The sequence below is a fragment of the Acanthisitta chloris genome, unplaced genomic scaffold (genome assembly GCF_000695815.1).
Source record: "Acanthisitta chloris isolate BGI_N310 unplaced genomic scaffold, ASM69581v1 scaffold41130, whole genome shotgun sequence".
Taxonomy (NCBI): domain Eukaryota; kingdom Metazoa; phylum Chordata; class Aves; order Passeriformes; family Acanthisittidae; genus Acanthisitta; species Acanthisitta chloris.
Genome location: NW_008651854.1, coordinates 15,756 through 40,436, shown reverse-complemented (window position 1 = coordinate 40,436; position 24,681 = coordinate 15,756). Strand labels below are relative to the sequence as shown.

The following is a 24,681-nucleotide window of genomic DNA, read 5'->3' as shown; positions in this document are numbered from 1 at the left end:
CTTTCTTGTCTTCCATCTCAGTTGTTTGATACTTTGTGAGGGTCCTAGACTTCAGCAGTGTGCCTGGTATTGCTGTTACTGCACAAGGTGTGAGTCCAAGATGGTGCCACTTTAGATGCCAGAGGGGAATCATGCCTTGCAGGCTAGTGAGGTGGCACACAAATATGCATGTTCCTTCAGCAGAGTGTGTCTATCCTATATGGCTTTTTGCCATACTTGTTCCAGGTAGGAAGCAGAAACCTCAGTAATCTTTTGGGTCCCATTTTCCGTGTACTGTCCCTCCCTTTTGGTATGCTGCTTGTCCTAGCTTTCCTAGGTGTGTTAGTCTTACCTTGGGTGAAGCCAGCAGCTGCCTGAATCCCAGTCACGTTTGTTCACGTCCTTATGGCTACGTCTTGCCATTTCCTGGTGTTGTTAAGCTACTGTTGTAATTTTTCAGCAAAGCATAATTTCATATAACGATCTCTCATCCGTGTATTGACCAGACTCAAACCCACTTAGCTTGTGAAATTTGATAAGAAACAGTTCAAGGTGGTTTGGCTGCAGAGAATGTTTGCTAAGTTTTGCAGTAAAAATCTGTGCCAAAACACTATGGGGCCAAATTCACAGACAGAGCTGAGCAGCTCCAATCTGACACACATACATGCTGCAAATGTGCATGCACATGTGTAGCACTTTCTTCTGCATAAATGAGATTATTCATGGAGAAGCAAAAATATTCAGCAAAGAGCACACTCTTTAAGGCTCTTCTCAGGTAATGAGGGAGACATGTATTTATCTTCAGACTCTGTATGTGTTAGTCCCCTGAAATGGCCTGCTTGTGGTTTTGGTGGGAAGTAGAAATGCAGTAGTTAATTTTCTATACCTCCCCTCAGTTCCCTTAGGGTGACTGGCATATGCTCTATGCTTACATTTGGCTTTTTGTTCCCTCTCCTGTAACAAGTCTTCTCTTCTTAAGTACTGCATCCTCTAATGATTGCAGAAAGTTCACTTTAAAAATTTGTTCCAGTTTTTGTTTTAACAATAGTGTCTCCCAGGAGACTTTGTTTAGTAGGACTTAAATGGTCTTGTTAGAGTTTGCAGGCAGGATTTAGCAAAAGAAAAGGCTTCCATCAGCAATCCAGGCTCCTTAGGGTGATAGGGAAATAGAGCAAAGTAGCACCAGCACACAGCTTATTTTGGAAAGACGTTAACAGTCTGCAAACATTGAAATATCTCTTTATTTTAAGGAGCACTCAATTAAGTCACAAAAACTTATGTTGCCTTTATTTTTACATGTCAATTTTAAAGCCACAAAACTAATGGAGTCTAGTTATGGATAAAAATGGGGCTGGCATTGCATCTTTAACATATGCTGTTAATTTTTTAAGTGTTTTCATACATCTGTGTGGCTCACAGATGAAGTTCCCACCCCTGACTTCCTGGCTTTTGGGGGGAAGTCAGAGCATTGACATTCCTTTGAAAACTATGGTATCTCTTCACACTGAAAAGAAAATTCAGTGATAGTAACTTACTGGTAATTCATTATTAAAATAACCTGGCCCAAATTTTAGTGAGAAAAGTAATTCATAGTAATGAATGTCAGGCTTAAAAAAATATTAAAAACTAGAGCCACTTCTGCAGTGAAGGAACGCCGAAAATAATCTGAAACCACTGTTTTGTGTTTGTTTGGTTTTTCTTCTATATTTATGACTTTTTTTTTTTTTAAACTATTCCAGGCTTGGAATAATAAATTTCAGCCTGGAGTGAATTTTTTGCCTTCTTATAAATCCTAAAGCAAGAGTTTAATACTACCAACTGGCTTTTTAATGGCTCAGCTCTGAGTCTTGCCCACGTCCCCCCAAAAAAGCTGGAATACTTGAAAACCTCCTAATTAGCCTTACACTTTGCTCTCAGACATCCTTTCCAGTTTATTTTTGAATTTAATAGATTACAGGTTGTAACATTTATGCTGGTTTAATAGGTTTATAGACTCACTTACTGCCTGATCGTGTTGGGCAGTGGATGGCAGCCAGTCCTGGCATGAAGCAGTGAGGATGCTGTGGTTGGCTGAACAGCTGTGTCTGTCTCTCAGTCCTTCCACTTGAGAAGGACACGGAAGAGTGAAGTTTTCATGGGTGGTCATAGCTGACCCCAGGAGAGATTTGGCAAGTCCTGTTTTGATTTGCAGCTGTCATTTAAGTAGGTGACTAACTATTGGTTTGTCTTATTAATTAGGATAAATGCCTTTCTGGGGAGTCATATTTGTTCAGTCATTTTTGATTGAGTGCATTTGACAGATTTTGCCTTTCATTACTGTGGCAAACTTCCTTGAAATTTCCACTAGTCCAAACTCAGTATTTATGAAATTGACCTCATTTTCTACCCACCTAAATACCTAACCTTTCAATCTATTTTTTTTCTTTCTAGTAAAACTTAAAAGTAATCATTTTAATCTGGAGTAAAAAATTAATTAGGATTGGCCTTAACCTTTAAGAAATCTAAGATCTAAACAGTGGTATTTTAATCTAATATGCCTAAAAATTCAGTACAGCAGCGTTTAAGACTATAAAAACACTATGCCTGAGGCTTTCAAGTTAGTACTGTTGATGCAGAAGTCATCACATTTGCCATCTGAGGATATTATCCAAATGATGATTTAGTAGCTTTATAGTAATTGAGTAGATTTTTAGATATAAAGAGCATATTCTCAAACTGAAAGCAAGTTCACTTTGTAGCCGTGTCAGTAATCCTAAAGCTGCACTGTTTCAGTCAATTAGAACATGCCATGTGAAACGGGGCAATTTTTGTCTAACAAATCATGCTACTGGTGAAACATGGCTTTCTGTAGTATGTGATTCTATGACAGAAAGTGAAATTCAAGTTATATTCAATCAAAATTTTTAAAAAGTCAGTCTTCCTCTAGTGTCTGTTTGCAGACCCTGATGTAATTAGGGCTACTTTTTTATACCTAATGTGACTGAATTCTTAAATATTTGCAATAGTTTTAAATATATTTGTGTTTGTTGTAGGTTTAGGTAACTGAATTGAAGAGACTTGTTTCCCATTTACGTCATTAGGTAGTATTTTTGAACATTAAATATCTTCTCAGATGTACCTATAAACTTTTATCCAATAAAATTAATAGATCCTTACAACTCAGACTATTAAATGTTTCTCTTATTCAGTTGGATTTTTTCAGGATTCAAATTCAACTACTGGCAAAACAGTGACCAAAAAATTACAGCTTCCTTCTGTGTTAACAAGCATTCTTGCTGCTGATGAAATAATTTAGAGCTTCATTGTTCCATCTATGGGTGACTAATTTACAGGGGAGGAAAGTCTGCAAATTACAACTAAAGATCTCCTTTCTCCTCTTGCCAAAATCAGTTGGGTATCAGAAATTAATCTGTAAGGATCCACCTTGCTTCTGGTCCCGTTAAGGACTTGTTTGTTGTGGAAGCTTTGATTTTGAGAAGCAAAGCGCTGTGTGGCAGTTAATGAGTTTTCCCAATAAACCTTGTTATCTCATGTACTGTTATCTCAATGACATGAGATATCATTCCTATAATTCTCCTGCATAGCATTTGCCTTCATGGATAACTCATGAAGGAATCCCAAGAGCCTCCTCTTGAATCTGTTCCCTTTTTCTTTTCCAAGAATGCAAAGCTGAAAGAAAACCACCCATTGTTTGCTGGTAATAGCAATCAAAACCACAATAGTAACCAGCCTTTGGAGCTAGGCATTGAAACAGAGTAACAGGCATGCTGGAAACTAATATGGTTTAGATTCTAAATGTGTGTTTAATTTTTTACTTTAAGTTGTTTAAAAAATGCGTTGTCGTAATGTAAAAGCTCATTCCTCTTCATAGGTATCAAAGCAGCTAACATTTCGGTACAGTTTCCATATGTTGGGCTTTCAACAGTGAAGTAATCATATGGCACAGACAGCTGTTGCACAGAGTGCTGTAGCAGCACATTAAACAGAATCCAGCAAGAAAAAGAGATGATCTCAGCTGAACTACTTTGTGAGTTTAAAGTGGACAGTGGAAATGTAAGATAACGGGGTGTTCCCCCCTCAGATGAATTAAGGACATAGATGAGGAGGAGTTCAGTGCTCAAAGCTTCTTTGTCGATGGATATGCTATCAATGCATAGCCAAATGAATCTGAATTTGTAGCAGAACTGCTGTTTATATCGGGATCTCTTTGGTTTCTGTCAGCAGGTGGCATTTCTGAACTCCTAACCACGTTGGGCTGAATCAGTAGATTACAAACTATTAAATCCTGTGTTCTGTTGATAATCTGCAACAGTCTTTTCTTTGGGTGACACAGATTTACTCAATCTTGCTACAGCTAGAGAGAGCTTGCACTTTTGTGGTGGGCTTCTTTTTTTAAGGATAGTGCACTGCAAAATACTCTTCGATTAAGTTCTTAAAGCAGCCCGATTGGGGAGGACAAATCAGTGAAAAGAAGTACACATTGATAGTGTTTTGGAAATCGTGCTGCAAATTCAGGTCATGTGCACTTAAGCATATGATTAATGTTGAGCACCTAATACTGAGGAGGTAAATACTGCCTGACTTCGAGCACATAGCAAGCATTTTATCAGACTGGAATGAAGTTTTCAGTGCTTCAAGAGCTGCAAGCTCAAGAATTTATGTAGTCACAAAAGCCCAACTTCAGCCATTCGCTTCAAAAATTCTTCACCTGTGCTGGTGTATTGTAAATGCCTAAATCTAATTATTACACTTTATGTTAAAGTAGTGCGGTATCATGTAGATGTGATTGAAAAAAGAATGAAAAGTAGAAATATGAAATCAAATCCCAGGGCTCTTGTATTAAATCGTTGCTGAGAAGTGGGCAGAGAGTGTTACATTTTTCTGTTTGACTTATGGAGTGTCCAGAATAGTAAAGCACGAATCAGCCAAGCTCTACTGCAGCTTGAAAAAACACACTTTCAGATGTCTGAGGAACCATCTCATTAGTTGTTCAGAACTTTCTGCTTGTTTAACTGCCTGTTCAGAAACTGAAGTACTTCTATGCTGTGTTTTTATTAAAAATTAGATATATAAACTCACTCTTGTATAAACAGTATGGGCACAGAAGTAAGCCATATTTCACAAAATGAAGACCAAATTATTCTCTCCAGCATCATGAAAGTTTGTCTGAATGCATTTGATATTTCAAGCCTGCAACATACAATAAAATCTGTGTTAGAATATCTTGAGGCGACTCTATTGTGGTCTGTGACAAAACTTCCCTCTAAGGGGCTTTACTGGTGCCAAGATTCACATTTCTGTGCAAATGATGGAAGAGAACTTTCTTTATAATTACTGGAGCCAAAGTAATTCCATCTAGTTGCAAGTTTGGGGCCGTGTATTAATCCTGCACGCTAGCCAAAGTAATTCCATCTAGTTGCAAGTTCGGGGCCATGTATTAATCCTGCATGCTAACTAATACATTCAGGTGTTTGCCCAGCATTTAGCAGTCTGGGGCACCCATTCTAACAGAGCCTTATGGGTGTTCTTGTAAAAAATATAATGAAAAAAACAATGAATGACATTGTGCAAAACAGTTGATCAACATATAACTTAACCCTACTATATATAACCCTACTATATATGTGTGTGCTGAGACACTGTATGAGATTTTAACATGAGTTTTTGGCTGAGGTCGTGACTAAGTAGGAATAATAAGTAAAATCTGTGGTAGCTTCTAGTTTCTGCCTTAAGGAATAAAGCTATAGTAAGATGTTTCTAATAACAATGAAAAACAGTAAGTAGAAGTGCAATTATTTCCTATAGAGGTTTTCTTAGCACAGGTGGGATTTGTTCCCAGCAACAGCTAAAAGATACTGTTTTTTCAGAGCTAGATGCCACGTTCCCCTTCCATGGAGCCAGGCTTTAACCCTGGACATAGTCAGCTCTTTCTTCAGTGGTCCAAAGTGAAAAATGCTCCAGGGCTTGTCACTGTGCTTGGCTCAGTGCTTCAGAAGTGGATCTCTTTTTTTATAGCAGTCATCTGCTGTCAGGTGGAAGTCTGGGTTCCTTAGAGAGACAGAAGTATGTATTACATTGGTTGCTCAGTGACTAAACCAAACCAAAAGAATTACATTCCCAGAACGTACTGAAACTTATCCTTGGAGGATCTGTGGAGCAAAGATGATCCCATATTCATGCACAGCAACAGTACTGTTGGCAAATCTTGTGTGTGACTGCATGTCAAATAAGACTTACTTACAGTCCTAAATCAAATACCTTGAAATTAGCATGAAGACCCAGGACATTATCTTAGTCAAACCTGCACGTTCATTGAAAGCTAGGCCCAAAGGCCACTGCTTTCAGTGTGGATGGACCAGGTGAATGAGGAGTGTTGGTTAAGTGTTCGCAAGGAGTACAGAGCCCCAAGTGCATGACTACAGGTTTTTTTCAGAGTCCTGTAGCTTTGGGGTACAGTATTTCTGCAGGGCTGTGCTGGACAAATCAACACAACCCATGGGTATCTTAATTTTTCAGAGGTTTGGCATTCACACTGATCCAAGGCTGAAACTTGTGAAGATGGAACAAAATTTTAGAGATTCTCCTAGAACTAACCTTTCCTATGGTTTTCACAAAGATGCATATCATGATAACCTCCCCTGCTTAATCCTTTATTTAATTCTATCCTAAACTAACTTAAAAGTGAAGTGCAAAAAGGCCTATGCTACCTTCACAAAATGAAATTATTTGAAAGTGGTGTCTCTGACAAATTACTTTTAAAGTTAAAAGGCCATTTATAAGGGTATATGGAGGAAAGTAAGACTGATATAAAAATGGCTGATGGGGAAAATAGGGCTGTGCTGTGAGGGGGAAGTAGATGAAGGCTTCTTTTTAATCACAATTCTTCTCATAGCTTTCCTCTGCATTTTCTGGTTTTCTTCCTTTTCTTGCTGTATGCCTTCTCATAGCTTTCCTCTGCATTTTCTATTTTTCTTCCTTTTCTTGCTGTATGGGTGCATTTCCCTTATAATTCAGTTAAATTTCTTATTGCTCTTTAACTTGGCAGTAAAAATGTGTTGAGCCCAGTTTGCTATGAAAATATATTCTGGGAAGATTGAGTCGGTTGTCAAATTTTGTGCTTTCCAGTAGAATTCTGAACCTTGCAGAGGAGGGGGCACATCAAAAATTTAACATTGCATTTTATTTCTTTCATCTCGCTCGCTACAGGTAGCTCTACACGTAACCTCCTGCTTGTTGCACTTCATCTTCCCAACCCCTTCAGAGCATTCTTGTTTGATACAGACATAAATTGCACCGGCAATTGTAAAGCTACTGTGCTGTTGAATTGTATTTTAATTGCACATACCTGTAATTAATTGTATGGGAATTTTCACAGTACTCTCCCCAAGGAACAATTTAATTGAAAAGTAACCGAGTTGTCTAGACTACAGCAACTCATAAAATCATCACTAGTTTTGGGTTTTGAGCTACAAAGCAGCAATAGAAACACGGCTTGTAGATTTAAAGTACTTCCAAGCACAGGAACTGTTTTATAATCCCCATCGTAGTAGTCTAACCTGGCAAACCATTTTTAACAGGGTTGAGAACAAAAAATGTGCAATAAGCTTAAAAGTAAAGATTATCTCTGTGTTAATTTGTGATAGGGTGGAGTGTTTATTTTGGTGTAGAAGCACACCAGTTGTACACAGACCTTTCTTCCTCCAAATGTGTAAAAAATGTGTATTTTGTAGAAAGCATGTTGTGCCTGCTTGTCACAGCTTGTGGCATAACTGGTTTAAGGTGAGAATAGTGTGACGGTCAAAAAGGTACTTCAGTGATTCTGGGTAACAATGACAGCATTCATGTTTGTGTGTTTATACTGCAAGGACCAATTGGTGGAAGGATTTTTATTTATTTATTTGCTATTTAGTGTTACAAGTAATCTGCTAAATATCTTGAAAATTGCTAACCAAAACCACAGATGGTTTTCTGAAAGTTAGAAACAGTAGTTGGCTGCCTGGAGCTTTTAGGTGCTTATTTAAATTGTGCATATGAATATGCACATATATACACATATATGTATGTATAAAATGTTATACTGCAGCATTGAGCAGGATTATCTGTACCATCATAGTGCCTCTAGGTCTGAAAAAATTGCTGCAAGCTCTACCATTGCTGTATGTGTGCACACTGAAAAGTGGTTATGGTTTTCAAGGAGTTTTTACCATTCCTAGCAGAAAAAAAACCCACACTCATTTAGGCAGCACTTCATTGTGCCGAAGATGATGAAACTTAAGCAAATGTTTGAGTTTTCTTTGCATTGTAGCCAAAGTAAATCAGAAGTAATAAAAAGCAAGGACCAACATACCATTTCACGCTCAGTGACTTAAAACTCAGAGAGATTTATTTCGCAAGGGAAGTGGTGTATTAAGAGTTGATGTTAGCCAGTACATGATCATCAAAATTATGTAAAGTTCTAGAAAAAATACAGTTGTTTGTAGCTTTTGTGTATTACCGAGTTAAAGACTATAAAACATTTGCTGACCCCTAGAACCACAGATTCTCTTGTCTTTTTGGCACTTGTGGCCTGGCAGGTGGAAGGCACCACCCTAATTCTTGCTGAATATGAAGGCTGGTGCTTTGTCCTTGCTAGCATAGGCTCCTTCTTATAAGGTTTTTCCATATATAGTCAGACTGCACCATTCACAGCAGTTTCCGAGCACTTCTGCCTCCAATGCCAAAGGATACAAGAAGCCAAGGAGCAATGGAAAATAACAAATTGAAAAGTACTTTGATTTCAACTTCAGCCCAGTGATACATCATATGAAACAACTCACACCTGCTAACTTGTATTTTGTAGACCTGGTTGAAACAGTGATAGCCTCAAAAAAGGGTATGTGACAGTATACCAGGAGCAATGCACATTTCATTTTATCAGCATCTTTGTCTTTAAAAATGAGAGTGGAGACACAGCTCCCCACTGAATGTGTTCTAACATTCACATGTTAAAAATTAATTTCTTTCTCAGAAACACGAAGTAGGATTAATTGAAAATCATAACAGATCTTCCCTGTAGGTTTTGTGTGTAGTTAGAATGACAAAAGCCTTGATTCTCACTCAGTAATCGATAGGCATTTTAGCCCTTACTGGTACCTCTGAGTATTAGGGCTAACTCTCAAATTATGCTGATACTCTTTCTTACATCTAGATGGTCAGAGCATTTAAAAGCAGGTGGAGAGAAGTGATCAGTATATTTTTGTGTAGATTAAATCCTCCCACCCTTCAGTACATTGGAGTGGAGAATCCACCATTGCCTTTCTCATTGCTGATCAGGGGTTTGTAACTCTCCTGGGGCTCATAAACATGAAATCCCCTCAGCCCAAAGCTGCTGAAAGAGGTGCTGAGGTTTCTTATGACTCCACAGTTCCTCCACACCCTAGTCCTTCATGGATGGCCTGCATTGAGCCAGTCCCTTTGGCATGGTGCAGCATAGCACAAGGGTCTAAGCCCCAGCCCAGAAGCACCTTGGCAATCCCCACATAGCTGGATCCTGCTGTAAGCAGCAGCACTCCTTGTGTAGTGCACACTGCCTGCCCCATGGTACAATGCCTTGGGTTGGAGCCTGGTTGGAGCTCGGTGCATCCTGGCTGGGTTTGTACCCTGGTGAAGGCAGAGCACAGGGCTGTCAGGGTGGGTAAGGACTGTGTGCATTAGCAGTTTTATGACCTGTTGTATTGTAAGTGGCTGAATAGCTTTTGTACAGCTGTAAAGCATGTTTAACCCAATGTTATAAAACATGTCTCAAATGCATTTTCATAGCTTCATAAACCATAGTTCATTTATGTAGGTACTTTTTATTGTAATCCTTTATCTTAAACATGAAACTGTTTCCTGATACCATTTCTATTTCTTCTTTTTTTTTAATGAAAAAATAGGTAAAAAAGAAAAAAGAAAAGACTGCTTTTCTGTTATATGCATCAGGAGAGTCCTTAAGTACAGTAATAGTGCCCTGAACTTGTGTTTTTGTATTTCTAACCTCAGAATGCAGGCCTAGCAACTAAAAAGCCAAAATAACATTAATTATGACTGTTCTTCGCTGTGGTTTGTGGAGTATAAGTTTGGAACAGATGTTTGGGGGAAGAAGGGGGGAGGAAGGATGGATTGTTTCTTTTTCTCAGCCCCAACTGGTTTTAATTCTTTCTTGAACATTTTGAGAATATCTTTTAACATTTGCCAGAGTTCAATTAACGTCCTGTGACTAAAGGTGGAAAATGTCCTACTTTGTTTTTCTTCAAACATATACCTGCTCTTGCTGCTCATGCCAAAGCCAGAAAAAGAAAGGATTCCAGCTGGCATAGGTTTTATTACTGTTACATTAATTTGCAGGTTAAGCCTCAAGTTGGGAGGGGTCTGCTAGATTGATTTATTTATTTACTTTTTTTATTTTCATGATTTTTTTAAAAGTGCCATGTAAAACACTGCTATTTAATTACAGGAAGGTTATGCTCTTTCTGGGTGAGTGTTTAACAGCTTATTCTTGTTTACATGAAGTTGTAGAAATCTAGTTTTAAAATATGTTTAAAGTAGAGATTGTGTTCTTGGGTTTATCATGTTTTCCCTGTACTGTGTATAAACAGAAGAGTGTACATTATTGAAAGCCCTTTTTTGTGGAAAACAGGATTGGGGAAAAAAAAGTTTATATAAGAATGCAAAATAACTTCCCGAGACTATTGGCGCAGTGTGACCATAAAACCTCAACAGCACATTGTGCAGTGACATATAACAATTTGCTTTAGCACCTCTGCAGCATTCTCAGAAAGTCCTGCTCTACAAAACACATGCCGTGGTATCATTTGACTGTTCTTTCCAGAATCAGTTCTTTACATGCATGTTTTTGTGATTAGTTGCTGTTGCACAAGTAATTGGAAGTGGGGAATTTCTACTTTTTCTTATTTAGCTTATTACATGTATGTTTTATTTGCATACATTTACACATTCAATAAGTTGTAACATATCTGCTTATATAGGTGTGTAAGCTCCTTTTAGTGGATTTATAATCTCTGGATTGGGATTTGCAGTGGTTTAGTTTTAAGGACTGTTGCTTGATATACCAGTATCAAGGTACAGATACATCAAGAAAGAAAATGGCACACAATTGCTCCTAAGGCCAGATAGAATCCAGCTGCTCCACCAACCCCAGTATTGGCTCTGGAGGACTATTTCTTTTTACCCTGAGTGTTGTTAGTTCTGTTTCTCTTGTAGCCCAAAATGGAGATAAGATCTACTGTGTAAATAGTTCCAAATTTTGCTGACAGTGAATAGGAATATATAGCACTAATGTCATACTAATACTACATTCAATAAAAACCTTTATGTTTATTTTATACCTTTAGCATTTTAGCTTTACCTCCAGGATTTTAGGGTCATTTCCCATATAGGCTAATTCAGCCAAAATCATTCTGTACCAAAGTACAGTATATTTGGAGTTGTGTTGTACATATGGGAGTGTCTGTATACTTTCCAAAGTGGATTCAAACCTTGTAATTGAATGCATTTTCAGTCACTTAAAATTCAGCATGAGCTTACACTGAGCACTTAAATGAAAACTGCAGGTGATGTGAAATGTTGGAACTGACCTATCTACCATTTCATTTAAAACACCAAGGTGTTCCATGTGGGTTCATCCTGTTTGAGCTAAGTATCTATTCAGACTGTCTCAGTGACTGTGCAAGTTGTAGTTGTCATTTCTGTGGTGACTGAGTGAGGGGAGAGAATGTCCAGAAACATCTACCTATAGCCTTGCATGCTTAAATGTTCCCTCCTTCAGTATAGCAGACCCTACGGGCTGAAAGCTGCTCTAAATGCTGCTAACAAACAAGGAAAGGTTCAGGTTTTTGTGTAGCTTATTTTTTTCTAGTGCTTTTAAGTACCTCATGCCTAAAAATAATGATAAAAACCATACTACTCTTGGGATTTGAATCCATCATTGCGAGATACATTTTTTAATTTCTCTCAGTGCTTATTCACCAACTGAGCTTAGCTTCCATCAGAGACAATAGAAAATTAGTTCTTTGGAGTAACAGTGTGTCCTAAGCAGCTCATCATTTAGTGCTTGATACTTGATCTGAGCCAGGAGAAGGCTGAAAGGAAGGGTGGTTTCTCCAGAGGACATTTTTCTGGCCAAATCCTGCTCTGACTGGTGTCATGAGGAAGAGGAGGATGCTGGCAGCGGCGATGGGTGAAGGCAGGATGAGGGAGTGCTCCTGGCGTGAGCGTGTGTGAGAGCAGCCGGGCAGCGACCGCCGCAGACCACACAGCCCGCCGGACCCGCTGCGCGGGGCTGGCACAGCCAGCACGACATGCCCTGCACTGCCCCCTCCCTGCTCGGCACCAGGCCAGCACAATAATAAGCTGTAATTGCTGTTTTGATGGCTCTTTTGTGATCATGCAGAGGGATGGAGGCCTCTGCCAGCCTTGGCAAGTGCCCATTTGACAAACCATAACCATCTCAAGCAGCTCCCTCGAGTGACAGCAAAGCTGCCAAGCATGCAGTTGGCTTTGAGAACAGATTTGCCTCTCCTCTCTCAGAAATGAGGTTCAGAAATATTTACTGGGATGAGAGAGAAAACTTTTAACTGCGTGTGCTTGTACCCGTTGGCTGAAGAAAGGCTCCAGCCTTCATCGAGGTGAACCTGGTGCTCACTGCATGTAGGTGCTTAATCCAAACACTGGAATTGCCCTTGCAGTCTAAAACACCGGTGCCTGTAGTGCTTCACAGTGCTCTGTTTGAACTGCTCTGGGTTTTCTTCAGTTGTATTGCATCTCTGTCTACATCATCTTTGTGGACATGTATGGTAAAAGTGTTTGTGAAATTGCAAGAAATTAATCTGAATGGACCTTTCACAAAGGCTGAAAAACAGTTTCTGTCCTCTGAGTCCCCTTCTTCCCCAAACCCCCAAAACAAGCAAACAAGCAAGCAGAGGAAAGACCCTGGCCTAGTCTGTTTGGATGTGTCTGAGATTTGTTGCCAGGCTTTGCAGAGCCAGTGCACTGTGCCACCCGTACCAGCTCACTGCTGGGAGAGTCCTGCTACAGCTTCTAGGCTAAAGGCTTGCAGAGCAGCTGTGATGCATGTTATTTGACTATTTTGTATTTCATTGCCCCTAGCATTTATTTCCTGTGCTTTACATAAAGGAAGAATATTTCATTTTGAATGACTTGATATGTCTTTAGATCAGCAATGAGTATCAGCTGTGGGAATATTCTCCTTGCTTCTGAGTGTGGAGGAGACTATATGCATCCATGGATACAGGGGGAAAACGCTTGACAAATCCATAAATGTGCTTTAGTGTTAGCCAAAAATTCACATAATATTAATAATTGACTTTTTTATCAAGGAAAGTGTCATGCTATATGGGAATGCAAAGTTCTTAACAGAAGAATTGCTCTCATAAAACTGTTTCTATGAAATACAAACTGCAAGTCCCGCACGGGACAAAGTGTGAAGCTGAATTTTTATGAGAAATCATTGGAATTACCATGAACTTTCAGTGACACTAGCAATGTTGGTTCCCACTGCAGTAAGCTGTTTGCTCATAGTTATTCATTGTATACTTAAATGTGTGCTTTCTGGTCACAAAAATAATTGGCAAGGTTGTTTTGGGTTGTTTTTCTTCATGGGAGGAGAAAGGAAGAACTTGTAATGTTCTTGATCAGAGGTCAAGATAGATCCTACTCTGTGTAATAGCACACACAGCTTGTGCTGGTTTTAATCAGCTTTGTCTTTTTGTATTTAAAGGCACAGGATAGAAGTATTTAGATTTGAAAAGCAATGTAACTACAAGTGATGTGCACCTGCTAGAGCCAAGATTCATTCATAGTTAAGGGAAAAACATCCTCTGTAAATCTCATGGTGGAATGAATTCACTCACGCAAACGGCAGAATTTATCTTGGCTTCAGTGGTGTGAATACCAAATAAACCCCAGAAACAGAACAGATAAGGCTCCAGATTTTCAGCAGTGTAGTTTGGATGTTGTCTATTCCAGAATGTCAAATGATTAGCTCTCTGCACGATTTTTTTATACTAATTACTGACTTCACTTGCTGGAAAAAGTAGTAGATGGGCATTCAAGAGGTGAAATCTTTGCTGTAGGATTAAGTGATCTCTCTGATTTTGAAAGCAAAACTGACTGGAAGCAGAGGTAAACCAAGTCTTTATGGTGCAACTTTGCTTTTCATCACACTACAAAGGCTTCTTACCCCATAGGCAGTAACCATGATCCCTTTTCATGCATGTGTTTACTTTTGGCAAGTAAACAGCTGTGATGCAGACACCTTTCTCATTTGTGATGGGTTGCTTAAATGCAATGTGAAAATTACAAGAGAAATAACATGCTGGAACTCTTTGTGACCCAGTATGTTTCCTGTCTTCTCATGACTAGTAATTTTGTGTGATACCTGTCTCTAGTATGGCATATTACGTGAGCTGTGCCTAGTGGTGTCCACCTCGAGTCCATCTCCACCAGTGGAGCTCACCTCCCCATTGAGGAGTAGTGGCATTGTCTCAGCATGGAAAATTCCAGGGAAAAAACCCACCCTAAACTAAGCATTCTTTCCTTGCCTTTGTTTTGTTTCAATTTTTGATCAGCTGGGGGCAGCACAGATGAAGTGAGTCTTTTGGCAAGCCCACTGGAGTGAGGAGTGGGGAAATGGCTTTGTGTGCCAGGACTGAGGGAATGTTGCATGCGAGGGCAGGCGCAGTATTAAGAAGATGTTACTGAGTCATTTGGATAATAAACCAGTGGGTTTAGTTTAGGCTGAGGTAGAACTTTGTAGGGTCTCTGAATGAAAGCCAGATGATGAAACTGGATATGGTAAAGAGCGACAAGCCAGCAAGGATCCTCAGAAAAAGCATTGCCAGAGCAAAGAGTTGGAGAAGACAGTTTTCTTGCCATTGTAGAACTAGTATTTGGTTTAGTAAGAATATTGTATATCCGTACACTGTCTGGGTGAAAGCATGTGCTTCTCTGTCCGCCAGATATTTAGGTGCTTCATCTTAGAGAACTGTGTCGTTGAGTTTTGGGGGAGGCTTTTTGCTCTTCAGACTTCTGAAGCCTAATTCTGATATTTTTCCTATGAGTACTGATGGGGGGAATGATCATTCTGCCTTTCAAGCAAGATGAGAAACAGCAAAGCCATTAGCACACGTGCTACAGGGACGGCTCTGCTCCATCCCCAGAAGGGCAGCATGCCCCAGCAGAGCATCCAGTTTTCCATGTGCATGGCAACATCCAAGCTGGGGTCAGTGAGCCAGCTCTCTTGGAGCTCTCCTAAGAGTTATTGCAAATAACTTGTCCAAGTCACGCAGTTGTTACACCCTGGAACAGGCCAAAGGTTAGCTGCAAAGGTGCTTAATTATTTTTTTCCCTTTTAAAAAGTAAATATTTACAGATATAATTGTGAAAGACCAGAAAAAAAAGAAAAAGCAAGTGAGCTATATCTTGATCAAAGTGCACTGCTGTGCACTTCCCCTCGGCACACTGCTGGTCCCCTGGCAAGCTGCCTGAGGGAGCCAGGGCAGCCACCAGCTCGTGTTGCAGTTCGTACACCTGACGTGTAGCCGAGGGCCAGCGCCGCCTGCTCGGCGTGGGAACGGCTTCCCAAAGCCACCGTCCTCAGCCTTGCACTGCTTAATTAAAATACCTCGTCCAGGGGCTGTTTATAATGGCAGCGCCAACCTGCGCGTTGTGCTCTTTGTTTTTCCTCTTGTTTTATTTCCCCCCTCTCTGATGTGTTGCACACAGTCAGGGAGGCACCACATGGGTTGCTGCTCTGAGACACTGACAAGTGAGGAAATTAAATTCTGAGGCAGAATCGGTTAAAAGCATGACTGAATCAGTGTTGTTTTTCTATGACAACTGAAACAACATAAGTATCTTAAGGTTTTATTGCTAATGAATATTTTTAGGGCAGTAATTTTTTTTCATTTTCCTTATACCAAGACCCTTTTCAATACATTTTGGGATTTTAAAATTTATTTTTAAAGAGAGTAGAAGCAATTGAGTTCAGTAGGACACTGTTAGATAAAAGCAGTGATAGATTGGAGTTCCAGCTTTGTAGAAAGTAGCATGGCACCATGAGTGCTACTGTTTTGTTCCAGGAAAAATATATATTTAGATGGTTATTCATACTTAAAAAAGCTTATCAGAACCGTAAAACCTGGAGTGATGTCTGGATTTAAAAACTTAAGACAATGGAGCATTTGCTTATATTGTTTAAACAACTGTTTTGACTGTACTGGACAAAATCTTGTATTTTTGTTCAGGTAACCCAACTGAAAGGAAACCATAAGGATGGTCTGATCTCACGGATGCTTACGCACGCGTTTTGGTCTCTTCTGCCTCTCTCCTTCACTGAGTCTACTTACAAGTGAAGTACAGGCAAATGTTGTTACAGAATTGGGTCTTGCTGTACAAAGTTATTAGAAAAACTAAAAGGGTGCCCTTTAATTCCTTTAGGAAAACACATAATTGCACTGATTGCTGCTTTTCTTCACTGCTTTGTGCATCTCTTCTGTTCTATACCATATTGCATATTAAGTTTTATAGAGCACTGATTGTTGTTGTATAAAAGTGTGCTCCTTGTTATCACTAAAAGGAGTGTTATCCTTAATAGATATCATATGGTCTCAAATGATGTTTTCTTTGGGAGGACAAAATCCTGTTTGGGAGGAAATCACCCCCTCTTAAGGGGGCTCACAAGGAGGGTGATTATAATGGCACAAATTGTTGGTGTCAGTGTTTAGAATTGCATGTTTTGTCATCCTAGGAGTGCCTACGTGTATTTACAATAGGGTTTTCTGTTAAATTTGCTTTAAAAAAACCCACTGAGCTAAAAAGTTTGAAAGGAACAGCTTGAGGAATTTTTTCCATCAAGATACAATCAAGGGCAGGAAATCGTAGAAGCAGAGTTGTGGTTTTGCCTCCATTTTTTTATTAGTTAATTAAACTATAACAGCTCTTAACTTCATTTTAGGTTAACTGTTCCTAGAGTTCAGAAATATTTTAAGAGGTCAATAATGCTTTCTTTGGCTTTCGCTCATTCGGTGTGGGATAAGGAGTCGCAGTCAGCAGGGCAGAGTTTTCCAGATGTGCCGCAGAGCGTGTGTGCGTGCGCTCGTGTCGGCAGTTGTTGCTGGTGGGAAACCATCCATCTTTCTTCATCTGTGCACCACCCTGCACGGGTGAGCCACAGGAGAGAAACGTGGACATCTGTAAGGGAGCTTAGACTATCTGGTTAAAGCTCAGAAGCTCTGGGTAGCTGCAACTACCAGTCGACACACGTTGTTACTCGGAGATGGAGAGTTGCTGGGACTGATTGGGAATACTGGGAGAGGGGAGTCTATAGGGAAAACAGGTACACGTTTAGTTTCACCAGAAGCAAAAAAAACCCTAAGACCCCACTGCAGCATGGGTTTTGCCTGTGAATTGGGGATGTTTCTTTTTCAAAGTGCTGTGAGGCATCTATCTGTCTGCATTTTCTTCTGGGCCCATAGAGCTGCGGGAAAGGGCATGTGAGGGAAGCAAATGGAGCCATGCAAGTGTCACAGAACTGTCTTTTATAATGGGAGCTGTTCCAGCACTCGGAGCCAAATCCTCTTTCAGCAGAAAGGGTAAAATTTAGCAGAGCTGGGAAAGGGGAGGGGAAACACAGCACCACCTCCTGCTGACACCACTGAAGTTTCCCTCGGCTTTCCCTCTCTCTCCCTCTGTGCATATATTTTCTTTTTAATCAGCTGGGGCTCTTCCCTCCCCTGCCTTTTTTTTTTTACTGTAGTTTTATGGTTGGAATTCTGCTTTTCTAATTTCTCTTGTTTCACATTTAACTTCTTCAGAGGATTTCATTAATAGTTATTGCAATTAAAAATAATAAATAAACTCAGCGCCAGCTGCTCGGATGGCTGCCGTGGCATATCTGGAACATAATGCAGTCTGTTCGGGGCAGCCACACAATGCAATTTATCCCCACACCTGAGGGAATGAATTTCACAACTATAATTGCTGCAATATAATTCTTATTAATGTTGTGCTATAATTCCTATTAATTCCAAAGGGCTAGTAAATGCATTAGGACTTGTCAACATATTATTTTACACTGTTTATGATCTGTAGAATTACACTCTTCAGTATCGTATTGCATAAAGAAATGCCTTCAAATTAGGGGGGGAACACATTTTCTGTTCAGGCACTGGGAAGGACAGAAGGATCCTGGTGTTCGAGAAGTAATGAAACTGCATTTTAAAATCAGTCGTTTGAACTTTCTGTGCCACACGGTTAACAGTTTAGGAAGATTTATTAATAATGCCTGTCCTGGTTATTAGAAAAAGAACCACTGGTGTCTTTATGAAGGAATAAATAACTACAAGAAGGATAGGGTTATAAAATTAAAAATAACTGCCTTGCAGCAAAGACAAAAGTGGGGAAATTACAAGTCATTGTAACTGATGTAATAAATGCAGAATGGGTTATCTTGCTGTGCTTTTATTTATTCTGGTTTTATCTGACTGCCCTGCTCTTCTAGGTAGTGAATATGATGAGGAGGAAGTAGACTATGAAGAATCAGACAGTGATGAGTCCTGGACTACAGAAAGTGCTATCAGCTCTGAAGCTATCCTTAGTTCAATGTGCATGAATGGAGGGGATGAGAAACCTTTTGCCTGTCCTGTTCCTGGATGTAAAAAAAGATACAAGGTAAGCAGTAGCACAGACCTACCTTATTTCCTCCTGATGCTGTGGCAGGGAGAAACCTCTAAAATCACTTTGCACCTTTCTTGTTTAATAGGCTTTTCACAATTATTTTAATGATATTTTAGCAGATTATTTTATTCACTGGTTTCCTCTCAAGCACAGCCAAGTTATCAGTTTTACAAGGGATGCCTTTTGCATCTCTGTCTGTCAAGAGAGATTACATATAGTAACTCCTTTGCATTACGCATTTTAATGAGCTTTCTATTATTTAGACAAATTAACTGCAGAATGCAGGAGGTACTAGGAGCAAAATAATCTCTTGGGTCCCTTTTAGAGACACAAAATAAAAAGCTTCTGCCCATCTGTGCCAGAATGAATTCCTTCTGCTTAACTGCTGGAGATACTGTCTCTTCCTTAGTGAGACTGTGCCCAGGGTACATTTTCTGGTAAAGATGATGTGCAGAATGTACTGGTTAATGTCTTGCAAGTCAGAATTCATCTCAGAAAGGCAGAGTCTTGGACAGATTCTGGCATCATTCTGTCCTGGGTCTAAGTCCCCATGACCCATCTGTACAGACTGCAGCGTATCCCTCTGTGTGACATGCTGGAAAACAATTCTCCAAGCCACACACACAGCCCCTTCTTTAATTACTCTCCATCATGAGAAATGTTTGTCTTTTTATGGGAGTGAAACATGTTTAAATTTGAACCTCGAGCTGCCGATGAGGAACACGCCGTGATGTGGTGAGGACAGGAATGTTGCTATACGTGAGTTAGTGCAGGGACAGATGAAATGGTATTGAACAGCTTGGGCTTCAGTATGGTATTTTCTAGCCGTTCACATTTGGGAGCAGAAATAGCATGTTGGCACACTTCCTTTAAATCATTTTCTGAAGTTTTCGCATAAACTACTGGAAAGTTCAACCACTGACCTATACCCTAGAAAAAGCAGTGGTAGTTGGGTTAGTTTTATGTTAGTTTCATTTTATGACTTCTCCTTTAAATAAATGACAAGTCTGGACTTAAAAGAAAACAGAAATATGAAATAGAAATGTAGGAAGACCAATAGCAGTTGAGATAAAACAGCTGTGACAAGAATGAATAAACTGTGCATGAAACTGCATAGTGGATGAAAATGTGTTTCAGTGGCGCTGCAGCTGGGGTTAGTTTTATGTTAGTTTCATTTTATGACTTCTCCTTTAAATAAATGACAAGTCTGGACTTAAAAGAAAACAGAAATATGAAATAGAAATGTAGGAAGACCAATAGCAGTTGAGATAAAACAGCTGTGACAAGAATGAATAAACTGTGCATGAAACTGCATAGTGGATGAAAATGTGTTTCAGTGGCGCTGCAGCTGCTCTGGGCTGCATCCACAGCAGTTTTTTAGCTCACTGCATACTGACAGTACTTCTCCTTAAAGCATGGACAGGAAAGCTGTGTCACTTTTTCTTAGTGATGCAGCAGTCTGTTTGCAGAGGTTAGTCTGAACTGTATAGTGTTTATTCTCCAGTTACAGGAAAAACTGAACACCATCTCCAGGCCAGGGCAGACGGGATAAATGTTCTCGGAATCTTCGCTAGTATTACTTTGCAGATATAGCCACTTTATTTGGAATCAACATTTTTCTTGTACAGGATAGAAGCTGTGCCAGATGAAGGGTATGGTATAAAAGCTAAATCCCTAGCTCAGGAAGCAAACAAGCCATGGTGATTGTTAGAAGTCGCTGTGCCTAGAGGGCATCTATGCATTGCAGAAAACATTCACTTAATGGCACAGGCTAGAAGGAGAACCCTGTAATTTGCTATATCCTGTCTGTTCTCTGTTTGACTGCCAGCCCTCTGTCTTTTTATTGCCCAAATAAGCAAGCTGTTTCTGCTATCTCACTGCCTTCATCTCAAATGCATGAGGACTGTCTATAAGGGATACCTTGTATACCATTAATGTTAAAGCAGTTGGACAGGGAACAAACTAAGGACCCTTGGAGAGGCTGACGGAGAGCAGCAGCAATTAAAAAGTCCTGTGTTTTCCTAAGAGTCTCACCTCTGTTCAGTCCTGATAGGAAAACACATTTACTTAAACTCTGCCTCACCTCATTTCTCTTTTCTGTGGGCTCTGTTTCCTCCCTTTTTTCTGTTCAGCCTGATTTTTTTCTTTTTACATCTTTATCTTTGTTTCCTTCCGTTTAGCTTTGTGTCAGCTGTGTTTCTTGTTTCCTCTTTATCTTCCTTCTGCTTAACCCCCTCCCCTGATGAATTATTTGTGGAGTCTGGGCAGGGAGTCCTGTGATCAAAGCACTGGGATTTTCTGGTGGGTACTGGATAATCACAGTCAGGACTGTAAAACAATTACAGTGCTCCAAACAGGAACACAGACATGCACATACAGTAATTGCCAGGCTCACTTTACGGCTGAGAAAGGATGCATTCCTTTAGGGAGTGAGGAGGAAAGGAGGATATACACAGTTTTCTTTTGTCTGGCCTTAGGTGACGTAGGTTGGAGAAGCAGAAGTGGTATTTTTAGAGATGTTATTTGTATTCCAGTACTGCCTAAAGGACCCAGTAGGGATGGGGCACCTTTTTGCAAACAATGTACAAGGATAAAAGATGGCCTCTGCACTGAAAAGTCATTATGGAAAGGTAAATAAGACAAGAATGAGTACAACAAATACTCCCAAGGAATGGGCTGGGGCAGACAATGGAAACTGTACTCAGAACATGTTTATAGACAAGCCCAGATGAGTATCAGAAGCCCCTGTTGGCCTCCTGCCCAGCTGCTATCTCCTGGCACTTTCCCATAGGCAATGCAGAAGAGAGTCATAAACATTTAGCTGGTCATCAAGAACTTGAGTTTCTTTAAAAATAAATTTGCTTGCTTATAAGATGTATTGGTACCCTGTATAGTATGGCACAGATTTTCTTGAGGAGCCACAGATTCAGGGGTGTGGGGGAACACTTTTAATTATATGTAAATTTGTTTGTGGAATAATCAGAAGCAGCTAAATGAACAGGGAGCACATTAGTTCAGAGGCTGGTTTTAAGCCTCTAGAAGTCAATTTCTGAAGCCTGCTATCTTCTCTAGTTATGCTTGCTGACCTAGAGAAGAAATTATGGGATAGTTTGTTGCTTACGGATATTTTTTCTTCTTCCTGTGATTCATCTTTGATGCCTGAAATTTGATTTTTAGAAAATCATCTGCATGATTCAAAGGAACCCAAAGATCTTAACCTTGTTTCTGTGGAGTTCACCCTCACCAGATTTTGCATTGACATCCACATTTAGACACCCTGTCCAGAAGTGTGTGGGGATGGAGTAGTTAACATGCTTTGCAAAATACCACCTGTAGGAGCTAATATGGGGATTTATGAAGATGGCAGCTAGTTTTCCTTGTATTCAATGCCACCCAGGTGTGCCAGTTATTTGGTCTCTAGCTCTGGAGAAGGACATTCAAAATGTGTACATGATGTAGATAAACTTACTGAGGCAATGTCCACAGAGCAAGTGAAGTTTGAGATGTAATAGATACAACAAACCCCACAAATAATGCGTATATACGATGATAGAGAAAACCCTGGAGTATTAGTCCTAATTTTTCTAGTTTGTGCAAATACAGTAATAAAAGAACAACAGATTTCTGTGCATACAAAATGTAGCTTATATGCATTGCTTTTTTTTGGCCTTGGGCAAGAAAAGTGGTACCTTTTAAGACTGCTTGGGCTTGTCTGTCTGGCAGGATGGGGGTCCTAGGCCTGCCAAGTGGGGCAAACCCCCACCAGGAAGGCTGTCTAGGAGTGGTGAGACTCAGCAGAGCTTAGGGAAGGAGAATATTGAAGTGAGAGAGGGAGTGAAGGGAATTTACTTGAAAGAAAGGAGCAAGGCAGAGATCGCAATTTGGACAGAGGAACCAGACCCACAGAGTAAACTTCAGGAGGTAGAGCCAGGAGAACAAAAACATATATGAATGTCCAAGGCTGAAAGAAGAAATCTCCCAAGCCATCCTTTTGACATCTCTTTTCCTGCTTGAATGGGGTGACAAGTTCTCTGCAGTGCAGTGGCTTTGTGAGTCCTGCTGTGCAACAAGAGCCCTTGTGTCTGTGCAAGGCAGGTAGTGCCAGTCTAGACTTCCCTATCACCTCCTGATCTGGCCCCAGGTTAATAATTGTTTCCTTCTGTTTGAGCTAGTAGAGTGCTCTTCTCTACTGCCATCTTCTTCCTCAGCTATTTGTGTGAGCAGCCTGAGTAACCAGAGTAATAAAAGTGATGTATGGGTTTGGCCATGGGTTTTGCTGTACCTTAACGAACTCAGCCCAGACGTACAACAAAGTGTTTACATTGCAGCAGTGGAAAATGTGCCGAGGAGTCCACTGGAATTCTAACAACAGTTTCCTTTTAGACAGGAGTACAGGTCAAATTTCACATTACAAAAACTCTTCTGCTCTGCATGGTTTGCTGTTCTTCAAGGCCCAATTCATCCCACGTAGGTTTCTCCCTTCATCAAAGCCTGTGGTGTACTGGGGCTGAGCGGATCGTTAAAACATCTGGATCAGGAGAGGAGTACCATTGGGAAATAGCAAGGATATTTGTGATTGCAATTTATGGCATCTGTAGTAATTGATGCAAGTTCAAAAGTATCTTAAAGTGATTTCTTAGAAAAATTAGAAGTCTAAACAGGTTTCTGGTTAGGAAAATAGCTTCATTATAGGGTGATAGGGTTTGGGGACAGCTTTGTTTCTTAAATTTCACTGCAGTAGCGAAAGTTTAGCTGTCCCAGGATCTCAGATTACTTGCAGGGGATTCACCTGACTTCTCTCAAGGCTGATGTGTAGCTTTGCTGTGCTCTTGCAGTCACAGTGGTATAGCATTCTGCCTCCTCTGGGTGCTCTGCACCCACACATAACCTGCACTAACAGCTCATAGTCACATATCTGGTTTGTGCTGGAGGTGGAAGATTCTTGGCTCACACATCTCAGGAGGCAGCTGTGCAGGAGTTATCCAGCATTGTTAAGGGTGTAAAGGACAATTCAGGGGCTGGATTTGCAACTTCAGGTGAAGATTCAGTGCATGGATACTCCAGGGGAGAGGAGCATGAATTTGTGGGCAGAGCAGTTGCTTGCAGTCTTGCACCATAATACTCTTTTTCCAGGGTGGATATTTGAGACTGTTTTTCTATGAGTTCCACTTACTGTAAGCTGTGCATTGATAAAGCTGAACGTGTTGCTTAAAAGAGCCGAGGGGACTCTCTGTTGTGTGTAACACCAGGCAGTGCTTCACAAAGACAAAATCCCTAAAACAATTCAGTGGGTTAATTAATATCCAGGTTCTTAATTGATTTTAGCTCTTTTATTTTAATATGCTTTTAAAATCGCTGAGATACGTACCTGGAAACTTTAAGACAGGACAGAGTAGAACCTCAGAGCTGTCTCTTTGTCACAAATTGTCTTGGTATCTTCTTGGGTTTCCTCCTAGAAGCTCTTAACAAAAGACAATTTGCCATCCGTTATTCTTTCAGAAATCCCAAGTTCTTTCAGTGGGAGCAGATAAGAGACTCCAGTATCCTGCATAGAACAGGATCACAACAGCTTCTTCCATTTTTGCCAGAAATATGTGAAAAGGAAGTCGGATATGATTATGATGTGTGTTGAGTAAAGTTTATGATTGCTTTGGCAGCAGTGTGCCCTGTTTCCCTTGCCAGTGTGACAGGGTGTGTGCTGCAGTGCTGTGTTTCACTCTTTCTCTCCAAACTAGTGGGGATCAGTTCTCTATTTCAACTGTGGAATAGTCCCAAACAATAGCTGTTTTGAAGATGGCTTCTCTGGATTCTTTTCTGTCTCCTGTGTAACTCTTTGAGTTAAGCGTTCCCTGCAGTTAATTCTTCAGAGGCAATGTGTAAACTATCAGAATTTGCTGGTGCCTAAAGACACATCTAGAAACAATGACACAGAATGGAACAGACCCACCACAGGGGGAGCCTCAGCTT

General features: G+C 40.2%; 1 protein-coding gene across 1 annotated transcript in view; it reads left to right on the top strand.

Annotated features, from left to right (window-relative positions):
• The window catches only part of JAZF1 (JAZF zinc finger 1), a 29,832-nt gene that overhangs the window by 2,395 nt on the left and 2,756 nt on the right, over nt 1-24,681 (top strand). Inside the window, exon 2 of the mRNA XM_009074795.1 lies at nt 18,539-18,708. Coding sequence (XP_009073043.1) covers nt 18,539-18,708 — 170 coding nt within the window. The remainder of the gene's footprint in view (nt 1-18,538; nt 18,709-24,681) is intronic.